Source organism: Molossus molossus, unplaced genomic scaffold (genome assembly GCF_014108415.1).
Source record: "Molossus molossus isolate mMolMol1 unplaced genomic scaffold, mMolMol1.p scaffold_m16_p_13, whole genome shotgun sequence".
Classification (NCBI taxonomy): Eukaryota; Metazoa; Chordata; class Mammalia; order Chiroptera; family Molossidae; genus Molossus; species Molossus molossus.
The window spans coordinates 10037017-10050481 of record NW_023425348.1 but is presented as its reverse complement, the minus strand read 5'-3'; the positions used below and the strand labels follow the sequence as shown (position 1 = coordinate 10050481).

The window sequence follows — 13465 nt, the reverse complement described above, 5'->3', positions numbered from 1 at the left end:
GCAGTGCACTGTCTCCCCACCTTGTAAACCAGCATTCGCTGGGAGCCCGAGCCCAGCTCCGCACGGTGGCCCCGCACCCAGCTCGGACTCGGCCCTTTCGGGGGAGTTTGCTGAGCTGGGTGGGGAACAGATGCCTGAGAGGGTCCTTGGGAAGGAGTAGCAGTTGGGCCTCACGGACCTGGGGCCTCCAGGGTAGGCCTTTGTGAGGTGCCCCATCCGCCCAGGGTTAGGTAGCAAGGGGACTTTTCCTGTTCTTTTTGCCTTTTTTTTATTTCTCACCCGAGGATATTTTTCTACTTATCATTCGATAGAGTGAAAGGGGGAGAGAGAGAAACATTGATGTGATAGAGCCACATTGACTGGTTGCCTCCCACACGACCCGACCAGGGCCAGGGCTGAGCTACAGCCGAGGTACGTGCCCTTGGCTGGAATCAAACCCAGGACTCTGGTCTGCAGGCTGACGCTCTGACCCCTGAGCCAGACCGGCCAGGGCTTGCTTGCCTTTTGACACCTGGACTCCCAAGAGCAGGACAGCAGTCCCTGCAAGGGCCCGGCATGGCTAGCTGGAGGTCAGCTAAGGGAGGACGAGCCGAGGGTGCTGGCCGAGGTCACAGAAGGCAGAGTGACGGGCACTTACAGAAGCTTCCGAGTCCCTCGTGGACTGAAGTCACAGTGGGGCTGTTTGGATCAGAAAAGAACCTTCTCGAGAGGGTCCTCCAGTAGTCTGGTCTGTCCTCCCTCCCACGGAAAGCTGGGTGTGTCTGAGACCAGTGACTTACCCAGATGCCTCCCCACAACTGTCACAATCTTTTTTGTTTTTAAATCCTCACCCAAGGACATGTGGCTTCTTGTTGTTGTTGTTGTTGTTATTATTATTATTGGTTTTAGAGGGGAAGAGAGAGAAACATCAATCAGTTGCCCTACGTGCCTCGACCCGGAAGTAAACCTGCAACCCAGGTGTGTGTCCTGACCGGGAACCAAACCTGCAACCCAGGTGTGTGTCCTGACCGGGAACCAAACCTGCGACCCAGGTGTGTGTCCTGACCGGGAACCAAACCTGCGACCCAGGTGTGTGTCCTGACCGGGAACCAAACCTGCGACCCAGGTGTGTGCCCTGACCGGGAACCAAACCTGCGACCCAGGTGTGTGCCCTGACCGGGAACCAAACCTGCAACCCAGGTGTGTGCCCTGACCGGGAACCAAACCTGCGACCCAGGTGTGTGCCCTGACCGGGAACCAAACCTGCAACCCAGGTGTGTGTCCTGACCGGGAACCAAACCTGCGACCCAGGTGTGTGTCCTGACCGGGAACCAAACCTGCGACCCAGGTGTGTGTCCTGACCGGGAACCAAACCTGCGACCCAGGTGTGTGCCCTGACCGGGAACCAAACCTGCGACCCAGGTGTGTGCCCTGACCGGGAACCAAACCTGCGACCCAGGTGTGTGCCCTGACCGGGAACCAAACCTGCGACCCAGGTGTGTGTCCTGACCGGGAACCAAACCTGCGACCCAGGTGTGTGCCCTGACCGGGAACCAAACCTGCGACCCAGGTGTGTGCCCTGACCGGGAACCAAACCTGCGACCCAGGTGTGTGCCCTGACCGGGAACCAAACCTGCGACCCAGGTGTGTGCCCTGACCGGGAACCAAACCTGCGACCCAGGTGTGTGTCCTGACCGGGAACCAAACCTGCGACCCAGGTGTGTGTCCTGACCGGGAACCAAACCTGCGACCCAGGTGTGTGTCCTGACCGGGAACCAAACCTGCGACCCAGGTGTGTGTCCTGACCGGGAACCAAACCTGCGACCCAGGTGTGTGCCCTGACCGGGAACCAAACCTGCGACCCAGGTGTGTGCCCTGACCGGGAACCAAACCTGCGACCCAGGTGTGTGCCCTGACCGGGAACCAAACCTGCAGCTTTTCGGTGCATGGGATGACACTCCAACCAACTGAGCCACGCCAGCCAGGGCTGGTCACAGCCTCTAAACTAGGTGCCACGCCCTCCTGGAGGGAACCAGGTGCCTTGGGGTGGACACAGGAATCAGGGCATTGCGTCCTGCACGCAGCCCTGGAGATCTGAGCTCTAGGAAATAGAAGCATGCTGACAGATCGTCCCCGACCTTTCTGACTTTGTGGTAGCCCCCAGCCCACTCCACCTGCAGAGACCAAGCAGGGAAGGCTGGTGTGCCTCCCCGGGAGCCAGCCGCCACTCACGCTGGTCCCAGGGCATTGTCTTCACCTCATCCCCTCAGCAGCAGGGCCTGAAGGAACCTTGCATTTGGTTAGCTACAGTGCCCTGCCCTAGGGTCTAAACTGGGGCTCTGTCACCGAAAGCTGCAACAAAGTTGCCAAATCGGAACTGTGGGCAGGGGCACCCTTCCTGCCCGGTGGGAACCTTCGGACCGGTGCTGCACAGGCTCCAGAGGAAACGCTCTGAGCAGGGTGCGCATGCAGTGCTGTGCCCCAGGGTTCCCTGCGTTTGCTCCCAAGGCCTGTTCTTCCAGTGACCCTTTGTCATCCTGGTGACCCTTCCTTCAGTGTGCCAGTGCCATGCCGTGCACAATATTTGCTGAGTGTCTGCTGCGTGCCAGGCTAGCAGGGGACAGAGTCCTCCCCGTGTGACACTGGGACATCAGTTGTGAAACAAGGAGCAAAATCCACTCCTGCCGTCCACTGGCAGCACTCCACAGGTGTCGGGGGTCCCAGAGCTAGCCGCTGGGTGACCCACTTCAGAAACTCCCTCTGGAGACTCCTGAGGTCGGGACAAGAGCGTAGCTGCGCAGAGGGCCACACGGGGGTCCCTGCAGGCACCCACGGTCCAACCCACTCAACATCTGACAAGGACTGGCTGGCCCCCAGTCTGGATCTGAGATGCACCCGTTTGTTGGTCGTGGTGTTTCCCATTGGCCTCTGTCCAGAAAGACACCCCCCCCCCCCGCCCTGAAATACCAGTAATGACGGGCTTGGACTAGTTTAAGCCAAATACCTGACAGTGAAATGGAGCAGACACCCGAGTGAGCACGCTTGTCAACTGCCCTCCAGCCCGTGCTTCCAAACCCCCGAGCCAGAGAGGGAGGTCCTGAGCAGGCCACCCGGGCACCGGTGGTCTGGGGCCCGATCCCAGTCCTGCCAACCCCAGTGCTGGGCTGTGGGCTGCGGTCTTCTCGCAGACGGACGAGCAAGGAGCAGGCCTGGCCTGCAGCCCGCCAGGGCCACGCTCGGTTCTTCATGACAGCACTTTGGCCACCAGAGAATGAGGCGGATGCAAGGTGGCGGGTTTGGCCATGGTGGTCCTTCCAGTCACAAACCAAGGAGGAGGAAGAAACAGGGACGAGTAGTTTGGAGCCCAACCTGGAGCTTCTGAGAGCCCCATGTCCTGGCTAGGATGAGCTCTTCCCCAGAAGGAAAGGAACCCCTCAGCCTGAGACACCTACTTGTGAGCTGACCCAGCAGGGGACTGCCCCCCACTCTGTGAGCAGGCAGGAAGCGGGGCTGTTCGCGAAGGCTGTGCTCCCACAGGCCTCTGGGGCTGGCTCCGTCCTGGACCAGAGACCCCACTTCTCAGCATCTGCGCCAAGATCGTGCAGAGAAATGAGGTCCCCTGCCTTCCCCCTTCTGCCTGGAGCCAAGGTCTTAGCACTGCTCTGACCATGTGTGGTCAGTGGGAGCAGAGTCTCCTGTTCACTAAGTGCCAGGTGCTCATTCAGTCACGCTCATACGTGTTCGATGTTAGTGCCCAAGACAGCAAGGCCTTCTCTTCCAGTACAGCTCTCAGAAGTCCGGAATGGATCGCACGGGGCTGAAGCATGGTGTCAGCAGAACAATCTCTTCTGGAAGCTCTGGGGAGTCACTGTTAAATCGCCTCTTCCAGGTCCCAGAGGCACCCGCAGCCGTGGTGCGTGGCCTCCTTCCGGCGGCCACGTCAGTCTGACCTCTGCTTCCATTTCTGGTCTCCTCTGACCACTACCTTTCCCTCCTCCTCCAGCGTATTTAAAGGTGCTGGTGCCCTGGCCGGTTTGGCTCAGCGGTTAGAGCGTCGGCCTGTGGTCCAGAGAGACCCGGGTTCAGTTCCCACTAGGGGCATGTACCTTGGTTGCAGTGTCCCTGGCCCTGGTTGGTCATGCGGGTGGCAGCCACTCGATGTGTCCCTTTCACATTGATGTTTCTCTCTCTCTCTCTCTCCCCCTCCCTCCCTCCCTCCCTCCCACTCTATCTGAACAAAAAATGAAAAAATGTCCTCGGGTGAGGATAAAAATAAGTAAATAAAAATAAAGGTGCTGGTGATGACATGGGCCCCCCTGGATAATCTGGGATAACTTCACCATCTCCAGGTCCTTATGGTCACCTCTGCGAAGTTCCTTTTGTCATGTTAGGGAACAGTTGCAGGTTCTCGGGAGCAGGACATGGGCATCTCTGAGGGACCATTATTCTGCCTGCCCAACCTATCACCCTCACCAAGAAACTGATCCACCGGAAGGTTCTGGAACATGCCCGGGCTCACACAGATAGCAAGTGGCAGAGCTGGGATTCAAGCCCAAGGTTGCCTGGCTCCAGAGCTTGCTTCTCCGAGGTGAGGCTTGGGACACTAGAGTGACAAAGGCCCGGAGCCTGCCACTCCAAGGCCCGGCAGATAGACGCACCGCACTGGTATTTAGAGTAGGAGGGAGTTTCTTGAGCAGATGGTGAGGTCACCTTCCTGCCTAGGGTTCCAAGCCTGGAGACCTTCCTCCAACTCGCTGGGAGACCAGAGACATTGGGCAAATCCCGTTCACTGTCTTAGATTCCTCATCTCTAAGGTGGTGGCGGGTCGGGGAGGCTGGAGTCGTCGATCTCAAAGTACCTTTCAGCTTGGCCATTCAGAGGTAGGGCTGGACCTTCTGAGAGAACCTTGCCGAACGGCATCAATGAACACAGCGCTTGACATCTTCAGGAGTCACGGGGGCCTCCCACAACCCCAGCCACTCTCGTCTCCATTTTGCTGACAGGAGACGAGGCTCAGGGAGATGCTCCTCCAGCCCCCCCCCCCCCCCCCAGCTCAGCAGCAGTCCTGCTGCCTGCTCCCCACCCCTCCCCTGGTCCCAGAGGGCTGGCACCCATTCTCGCCTGTGTGAGCCAATGGAAATGAGAACCATGCAAAGGTAGCTATATTCCATTTCAGCGACTGTCCTCTATTCTGAGATCACGCCCTGCTTTGGTGTTAGGAGTCTTTTCTTTTTTGAAGCTTTGGTCGTGGTAGATGGTAGGGTGTTGGGGGGCAATAGGTAAGATGTTTACATAACCATGTTGGAAGTTGGCAACTTGATTGTTGGCCTCTAGGGTCCGTTTGGAACTGGTAGTGGTCTCTGAGATCTCGGAGTTAGGAGCGACCCCCCCGGCCCCCCGCCGCAGCTGCCTCTGACCACGGGCCTTTGTGCAGGAGTCTGCGGGGGCTGTTGGGATGCGAGTGCGGCTGGAGGCCAGTGTTGCCCTTGTGGGGAGAGGCGGGTGGGTGTGACGTCACTCCCTGGAAGCCAAGGAGACGTCCTCTGTCGCTGCCCAGTGTGGGCTCTGCTGCCCGTCCCCTGCTGGCACAGTGGACGATGGTGGGAAACAGCTGACCGACCCTGGGCCCTGCAAGTCTGCCACCACCCTCCCGCCCCGTCCTAAACCCTTGATCCCTGGCCTGCAGCCCCCTCAGCTTCCTGTTTGCCCACTCTGTTTGCCCAGTCCCAGGGACAGAGCTGACCCTTGAACTCTAAGTTCCACATTGCTAGGACCCGTGCGCATTGGCAAGGCCCGAGCTGGGCTTATCAGCCTCCTGGTCCAGCCCCTGCTGGACACATAAAAGGCCCCGGGCAAGCTGCTGCCCAGAGACCTCTGAAGTCTCAGCCAGGTAAGTGCCGCTCTCCGCCCACTCCCTCTGCGCCCCCAGCTCCGAGCGCAGGCTCTGCCCCACGCTAGGGCTCTGGGTGCCTGAGGCCTTCTGCCTCCTGACCCCCTCTTCCCTTGCCTGGAATGAGCTGGGAGAACACACGGCTCCCCTGCACCACAGACCCACCCACTCAGCCGGGCCCCTGTCCTCCAGGTCACCCAGGATGAAGGCAGTGCTGCTGATCTTGGCTGTGCTCTGCCTCACGGGTAAGTGCCCCCCAACCCAGAGAGCCAGCCCTCCGGAGGGCCTTCCTCCCTCAGTCCCCAGAAGTCTACCCTTCTGGGCCCAGGGAGCAGACTTCGCACCAGGCCCCTCTCCTGCCCCTGCGCCGGCCTTTCGGCGGGGATCCCGGCGCAGAGCCGGCCTGAACTGGCGAGTGTCCCTCCCTCCTGCAGGAAGCCAAGCCCAGCACTTCTGGCCACAGGATGACCACCAGTCACAATGGGACCGAGTGAAGGATTTAGCCACAGTGTACGTGGACGCGCTCAAAGACAGCGGCAGAGAATACGTGTCCCAGCTTGAAGACTCCACCGTGGGCAAGCAGCTGAAGTAAGGGCCCAGTCTGGGGTCTGGGGTGGGGCAGAGCCTGCTGGCCCTGAGGGGCAGATGCCAGGCCTGTGGGAAGATGTGGCCAGACTGGCTGAATCCCCACCTGCTATCCGATGTCCCCATGCCTGGACGGAGAAACAGGAATGGGATCTCCAAGCAGGGCCACAGCCTCCCAGCAAGGGACAGACCACCGCTGCCGGGTCAGTGACCGCAGCATCACGTTCTGCCCACAACCAGCTCTTTGCCCTTCTTGCCCCGTCTGCTCCTGCCCTGCAGCCCGGTGGCTGTGTTCAGAGAGGAGAATGGTCTGGAAGTGTGGAGATGGGTCCTTAAATGGCCCAGCTCTGGGCACAGACAAGACTGAACACCAACCCCAGATCTGTCTCCCAGTAGCTCTGTGGTCTATGGATATGGTTGGGGGAGCGGGGTTGCCTTGGGTGAGACACCACATGGGAAAAGCCAGCCCCGGGTCTGACCCGTAGCTACCCTACGTTCAGAGGCAGTTGTCACCACGTGTAAGCTGAGAAGCTGGGGCGCTGGGCATGGAGGTCTGGGGGTGTCCAGGGTGCCTGGGCCGCACCCCTTAGACCTTCTCTCCCCACCTTCAGCCTAAAACTGCTGGACAACTGGGACAACTTGACCACCACGTTCAGCAAGGTGCGCGAACAGCTCGGCTTGGTTACCACAGATTTCTGGGACAAACTGGAAAAGGACTCACGGGGGCTGGTCCAGCAGTTGAACTCTGATCTGGCAGCCGTGAAGGAGAAGGTGCAGCCCTACCTGGAAGACTTCAAGAAGAAGTGGGAGGACGATGTGGCGCTGTACCACAAACAGGTGGTGCCGCTGGGCCTGGAGCTCCGCCAGGGCGCGGGCCAGGGGCTGCAGGAGCTGCACAAGAAGCTGACGCCGCTGGGCGAGGCGCTGCGCGATCGCGCGCGCGCCCACGTGGACACGCTGCGCAACAACCTGGAGCCCTACAGGGAGCAGCTGCGCCAGAGCCTGGCCGAGCGGCTGCAGGCGCTCAAGCAGGGCAACTCGCGGCTGTCCAAGCTGCAGGGCGAGGCCAGCACGCACCTGCGCACGCTCGGCCAGAAGGTGTCGCCCGCGCTGGAGGACCTGCACCAGGGCCTGCTGCCGGTGTGGGAGAACATAAAGGCCGGCTTCCTGACCGTCTTGGACGATGTCATCAAGAAGCTCACCCAGTGAGCCGCGCTGCTGGGACTCTGGCCCTCTGCGGGCTCCCTCTGTCGCTCGGGGTCTTAGAATAAACGTTTACAAAGCGGCCGCAGGTGTTGGCTTTTGTGCTTTCTGAAGCTCCATGATGACTTTTAAACAGTAAAACGTTCCCCCTAAATTCTGTCTTGGAAGAATGGGGAGGGGGTGCGGGCCACTGGAAGGGACCTCTGCGGAGCCCTGGCTCTGGAACCCCAGGCTCTCGGGGTCTCGTGCCGGAGGAGCCGCTAGGCGCCCGCTGCTGGGCTGAGGTAGTGTGGGTCCCTTCTCCAGACGGGAAGTAAGGGACCGGCACAGTGGCACATACTCCAGTGCCCAGGGCCCTGAAGGAGCCTCAGACAAGACTGCAGCGGTGTGAGGAGGGAAGGGAGGCAGAGCGGGTTTGCGCGGAGAAGTGGGCTCCTGTCCCCAGGGGTGTTCCCTTGGGCAGAGGACAGGAGCCTCACAGTCCTCTCTGGCTCTAGGAGGGGGAGGGTGGACCTCAGGAGCACTTGAAGGGTTTGGGCAGGTTCAAAGGAAGAGCTTGGCCCTTGCTCCCTCCCCCTTGATTAATTAAACGGCATTTAAATAAACGCTCCCCTTTTCTGTTTTCGCAAGTGCAGCCTCTGTCTCTCACTCCCACCCCATCTGCAGACAGCTCCTGGGTCCTCAGGCACAGCGGTGCCAGCCCCCCAGGGGGCTCCGGCCCTGGCGGCTCTGGCCTGAGCTGGGGAAAGAACCGCCACCTCTTGCAGAGTCAGCACACGTTTATCTTCAAGATGCTTCCCTGTCCATCATCCCACTGCGCCCATCTCCACATTCTGGGTGGACAGCCTTTAAACTCCTGGTCCGGAGGAGCAACTCAGGCTTGGAGCTCCGAACTCGCCGAGGCTGAAGGCAGATGGAGAGGTTGTCCTCTTCAGCCCTATTTGCCCCTGGGCATCTCCGTTATTTAAGGAAACAAGTCTATGGCCAGGCACTCAAGTTTGCCTGGATGCGCACACAGGTATCCACATTCTTGTGCACAGCCCTGTCCACAGCCAGCCCCTCTTCACAGTCAGGCACGTGTACCCTCTGCACGCGCACACGGTTCACAGATCGTCAAGACAGTGCCTTCCCCACTTCCCCCCTCAGGGCTCTTTTGCCCCCTCATATGTACGGACCCCTGGATAATTGCCCCTCCTCCATCTCCAGTGTCTCACCAGCTCTTGGATAAAGGAGCAAGCATTTTAGTTTCTAACCACCCTGGGGTCTAACCACCTACAACAATAAGCATCAAGCCCGGATTTGGGTGAGACCGTTTCCCAGGTGTGGGTGCTGGGGTCCCTGCCCAGGGAGGTTTGCAATGGGACAGTAGATGTCTCCAGGTGGGGCTGGGTGTGCATTCACCACCAGCATCTGTCTGGCCCCTGGCATAGGTGTAGCTAAGGGTCTCCGAGTCAGCTGAGCAGAACATGGGCCGCTGACCTGGACTTGAGGTCCGGCTCTGGCACTTGCTGGCTCTGCGACATTAGGCAAATGCCTTTCCTCAGCCCCTTTTTCAGTGGAAGAGTGGGGAGACCGCTCAAGTACAATGTGGTTCTAGAACTCTCTGACGAGAACATCTTGTGGGCAGTAGGGACACAAGCAAAGCACCCTCTGTGGGTGACCTTGGGTACCTTTTTAGCTCCCAGGACACTGGCCCTCCCACTCCAATCCTGGTCCCAAGGGAACAATCAGCTCAAACGAGAGCAACAATGACAACGATTTAAGGAACCTTTGATGTGGCACAGGCCGTGCAAGGTCTCACTGCATTGGTGCATTCATGCATGCACTTATTCACGCATTCATGCATCCATTTACACATTCATTCAACAAACCGACAATGGAGGGAGTATGTTTGTGCCCACTTCACAGATAAGAAACTGAGGCTCATAGAACTTGATGGAGCTGAAAATCGAGCCGAGACAAATGATACTCCAACCATGACCCCAGCAGCTTCCTGTCCTCCCGTGCGGCTGCGAGGGGCCAGGCAGTGAAGGGCAGCTCCGGAGCTTTGGTGGACACACAGTCTCAACTCTGACGATGACATACACGGCTAAGCACAGTGCCTGGCACACAGGACACACTCGAGTCACGTTGTGCAGTATTTGACAGTTTATCGAAGTGGTTAACCCTGTGACCCTGTTGGCCCCTCCCCACAAACGTGCCGAGGCCGGCAGGGTAAGGAGGGCGTTTCTAAGTTACAGATGAAGAAAAGCAGCCCAGACACCAAGCGGCGGGAGGCGCCGGCCCCGCCCAAACACACATAGCACGTGTGGGATGCCCACTCGCAGCGGTTTTCCATCCAGCTTTATTGGGAGGACAGCATGCCTGGGGATGGGCCAGGCCCGGGGGTGGGATGGGAGGACAATGGAATGCTGTCCCTTTCAAGCGAACTTGGGGGGCAGTCCTGGAGGCTGCAGGGTCCAAGGAGCCGGCAGGATGGACGGGCAGGCACACTTGGGTGTCAAGGCCTCAGGTGGCCTAAAAGTCCGGAGCTGGTGTGGCCTCTGGGGCCGAATCCCAGAGCCCGGAGAACTTGTCCGTGAGGCTGCTCCAGTAGTCTTTCAGAGAGCTGAGGCCATCTGTCATCCAGCCCCTGGGGAGCACGGGGGGGCCACAGTGAGGGGAGAGCTCATCCGCAGGCCGGGGCACCTGGGGCCCGTGTCCCCACTGCCCCCCACCCGGTGCCACCCCTGAGACCCCAGGCAGAGTCCCCTCCAGCCCACCAGGCAGGACAGCTGCCGAAGGTGGCGACGGGACCCCAGGCAAGTGCAGGGCTCTTTGTCCCGGCCACCCCGTTCTGAGGCAAGGGGGTGCCTGGCGGGAAGGCGTGTGCGGTCGGGTCTGCCCCTCTAGGCCAGGGATGCCCCTGGAATCAATAGTCTGGGGATCTGAGTGGGAGGCGTCAGAGGAAAATGATCTCTCGTTTGGAAAATCATCATAGGATTTATCAGCTGTGGGGTCTGGGGCAGGTCACTTAACCTCTCTGAGCCTCGGCTTTCTCATCTGCAAAGTGGAGAAAATAGGACCTGCTGCACAGCCCGCGCTGAGGACAGGTTTGGGAACGCCTCTGCCACGGGGATGGCAGGAGGGCCTGGCGGGCAGGGCAGGTGGAGAAGAAGGATGGGCGTCTGCTCAGGACAGACCCCGGGCTCGAGCAAGGTAGAAACAAACACACACCCCACCCCCACCCCCGGGCTGAATCAGGTCAGGTGGGGCGTCCCAGCCGAACTTCTGGCCAGACTGTGAGAAGAGGAGACGGACGTGAGGGCCACGCAGGCGCCTGAGCGAGGAGAGAGGGACAGCAAAGGGAGAAGGGCCAGGAGGTGGATGCCTCTGTCCTCTCCATGGCCGCCTGGGAGAGCCCTGTGAGGGACCCCGTGGTGTGGACCAGGGCACAGGGGCTCAGAGAGAGCAGGTCTGTTGCCAAGTCAGGGTAGGTGGGACCGAGGGAGCTGGTGCCAAGGACGGAAGTGAGGATACCTGGCCTGCTCGGCCATGTTGGACTGCACAGTGGTCAGCGCGTCCTGGGCTGTCTTGCTGGCCTGCTGCACGTAGCCGTGCATGACGCCCAGAAGGGAGTCCTCCCTGGTCTCCTCAGCTCCTGTGAGGACAGCAGGGCTGAGTAGGGTGGACCAGCCTCTGGGGATCCCTTGGCTGCCGCCCAGCCACCCTTCAGCGCCCAGATCACCAAGCCACCCCCCAAGGGTCCTCTGGGCAGAAAGCTGCCCCCACCTGTCCCCGGCCCATCCCCACAGCTGCTTACGAGCGGAGGCCAGGAGCACCAGGATGGCGGCAACGAGGAGGGCCCGGGGCTGCATGGCACCTTGGTTCCTGCAAGGGTGGGGCTGTGAGGGGCACTGCAGTCCCTGGGGTCGGTGCAGCTTGGGGACCCCGGGCCGGGCAAAGCAGGCAGAGAGGCCGCGCCCACGCCAGTCTGAGGACACGAGGGGCTTCCAGACGGCATTCGGGCAGACACGGCCCAGAGCGGGGAGGTGTGGGGTGCAGCAGAAAACGCCCCAGACTAGGAATCAGGTTCTGGTCAGGGCTCTGCCGCTCACATGCTGTGTGACCCGGGTGACTCTCTGCCCCTCTCCGGACGGTCTTGTCTGGGAAGGACTGGGTGTCTAGGCCCCTTGCAGTCCTCAACGTGCCGTCGAGGGACAGTGTGCAGCCAGGTCCAGTTCCTGCCCTGCCCCCACACCTTCTGCAGCTCAGGGCCAGCGCCTCCCTCCATGGGCTGCTGTTCCCCCCAGCGTGCAACCGGAGGTGGGGGCCACTCGCCAAGCCCTAAGTCTTCCTGAGCTCCGGGGAGACCCCCCTTTCCTGCTCTGTCCTGCTCCCCTGTCCATGCCCCCACGCCCACCCCGGCGGGGACAGTACCTGCAGCAGCTGCTTCTTGGCAAGAACTGAGTAGGCAGACAAGAGGGTTCCGACCTGTTTTATATCGTCCCCAGGGCAGTGGGCACTGAAGATCCTGTGAGCTGGGCAAAGGTCACCTGCTGATCCGCGTCGACCAGGGCCTAGGCAGGGCGGCCAGATGCAGCCGGGCCTGCTGGGAGAGTTGGGAAATCTCTAGAAGGCTGTGGGTATTCATGCCACTCTCCTGTCACCCCTACAGCCCAGGTGGGTTCAGGCACTGGGGGTACATGGAGCCCGGAAAGGTCACATTGCTTCCCAGCAGCCCGGCTCCCCCGGAAGAAGCTGGTGAGCTGGGAGTGGGGCTGAGGGATGAGCCAGGGGCCTCTGGGCCCACCTTCGCCCTACCCCCTTGGTCCTTCCCTTCCCCGCCCCAAGCCCTGGAAACGGCCTGGCTGGGCTGGGGGGTGGGGTGAGAGGGTAATGGGCTTCTTTTCTTTAAACTTGGGAACAAGCCAGGGCATTGGGGGGGTGTGGGAAGGGGATCACGCATCTGCGATCACCACTGTGGGCAAGGCCCGTGCGGGAGGGTGCCGCGGTGGTTTACACAGCGCCTCCCGGCATGTCCAGCCCTGGCCTGAGTCCCAGCGCTGCTTACCCAGAAGCCTCCCTGAGCTGGCCAGGGCAGGGGGTGTTGGGAGCGGGGCCAAGGCCACTCGGAGCCCAAGGCCTTTGCCCCGCCCCCCTCCCCTCTCCTCACCTTGCCCTCTAGCCCCACTGATAACATTCCCTGGACAGGAGCTGGGCTCGTGGCTGGGCCCTCCCCAAACGGTGGCAGTGGGGGTCAGTTCCCAGTGCAGAGAGCTCTCAGCACAGCTGACTCGGCTTGGGGGCAGCTGGAGGACAGCAAGGCCGTAGAGAGGCCCTGCAGGGCAGCTGGCTGTCCGGGGAGACCTCAGGCCCTGGCTGGAGGGAGTGTCCCCTGGGCCTGGATGGCGCGGTCAGGGGACTGTGAGTTCTGGACGCTGCGACTTCAGAGCCAAGACATCCTGGGTTTAAATGGACTGACCTCTTACTTCGGCCTCGTGTATCGCGGCTAATCAGTCCCAGACTCTACTGTGATAAATGAGTTTCTGCGAAGTAGGATTCTTTATTTACACAGTCGTCCCTCGCCACCTCGGCTCGGAGGTCCGCGCCTTCGCCCCAGGGTGATTTTTCCAAATGTCCTCTGTGAACCGGGGCTGGAGTTCCGATAGGTCAGAGCTGCAGTGAGGAGCGCAGGGGAAGTGTGCCAAGTGGCTGATCCGCGAGGGCCGAATAAAGCCCCCCTCCCTCCCGAACACCGTGCCTCCCCCTCCCCCTCCGCGCAGTGCGGAGGCAGGTGCTTCCAGGAGAAACTGGGCTTCGGAGGCA

The 13465-nt window shown here is 60.7% G+C and overlaps 2 protein-coding genes across 2 annotated transcripts; one reads left to right on the top strand and one right to left on the bottom strand.

The window, feature by feature from the left end:
* The first annotated feature begins 6071 nt into the window (after nt 1-6071).
* On the top strand, nt 6072-7708 carry APOA1 (apolipoprotein A1). The gene is made up of 3 exons (XM_036257904.1): nt 6072-6114; nt 6304-6457; nt 7066-7708. Exons 1-3 carry the CDS (start codon nt 6072-6074, stop codon nt 7661-7663), a joined length of 795 nt encoding a protein of 264 aa, XP_036113797.1. The 3' UTR covers nt 7664-7708.
* Nucleotides 7709-10174: 2466 nt separating this feature from the next.
* APOC3 (apolipoprotein C3) lies at nt 10175-11529 on the bottom strand. Its single transcript, XM_036258216.1, has 3 exons — nt 11460-11529; nt 11177-11297; nt 10175-10289 (listed from the first exon to the last, which is right to left on the bottom strand). The coding sequence occupies exons 1-3, from the start codon at nt 11512-11514 to the stop codon at nt 10175-10177; spliced, it is 291 nt and encodes a 96-aa protein (XP_036114109.1). The 5' UTR covers nt 11515-11529.
* Nucleotides 11530-13465: the final 1936 nt, after the last annotated feature.

Bases quoted from the DNA above. Each gene is read 5' to 3' on its own strand.
- APOA1 (XM_036257904.1), top strand. From the start codon at position 6,072: ATGAAGGCAGTGCTGCTGATCTTGGCTGTGCTCTGCCTCACGG. The intron at 6,115-6,303 runs GTAAGTGCCCCC...TCCCTCCTGCAG, and splicing joins GGCTGTGCTCTGCCTCACGG to GAAGCCAAGCCCAGCACTTC. The intron at 6,458-7,065 runs GTAAGGGCCCAG...CCCCACCTTCAG, and splicing joins ACCGTGGGCAAGCAGCTGAA to CCTAAAACTGCTGGACAACT.
- APOC3 (XM_036258216.1), bottom strand. From the start codon at position 11,514: ATGCAGCCCCGGGCCCTCCTCGTTGCCGCCATCCTGGTGCTCCTGGCC. The intron at 11,298-11,459 runs GTAAGCAGCTGT...CTGTCCTCACAG, and splicing joins GGTGCTCCTGGCCTCCGCTC to GAGCTGAGGAGACCAGGGAG. The intron at 10,290-11,176 runs GTATCCTCACTT...CGTGCTCCCCAG, and splicing joins AACATGGCCGAGCAGGCCAG to GGGCTGGATGACAGATGGCC.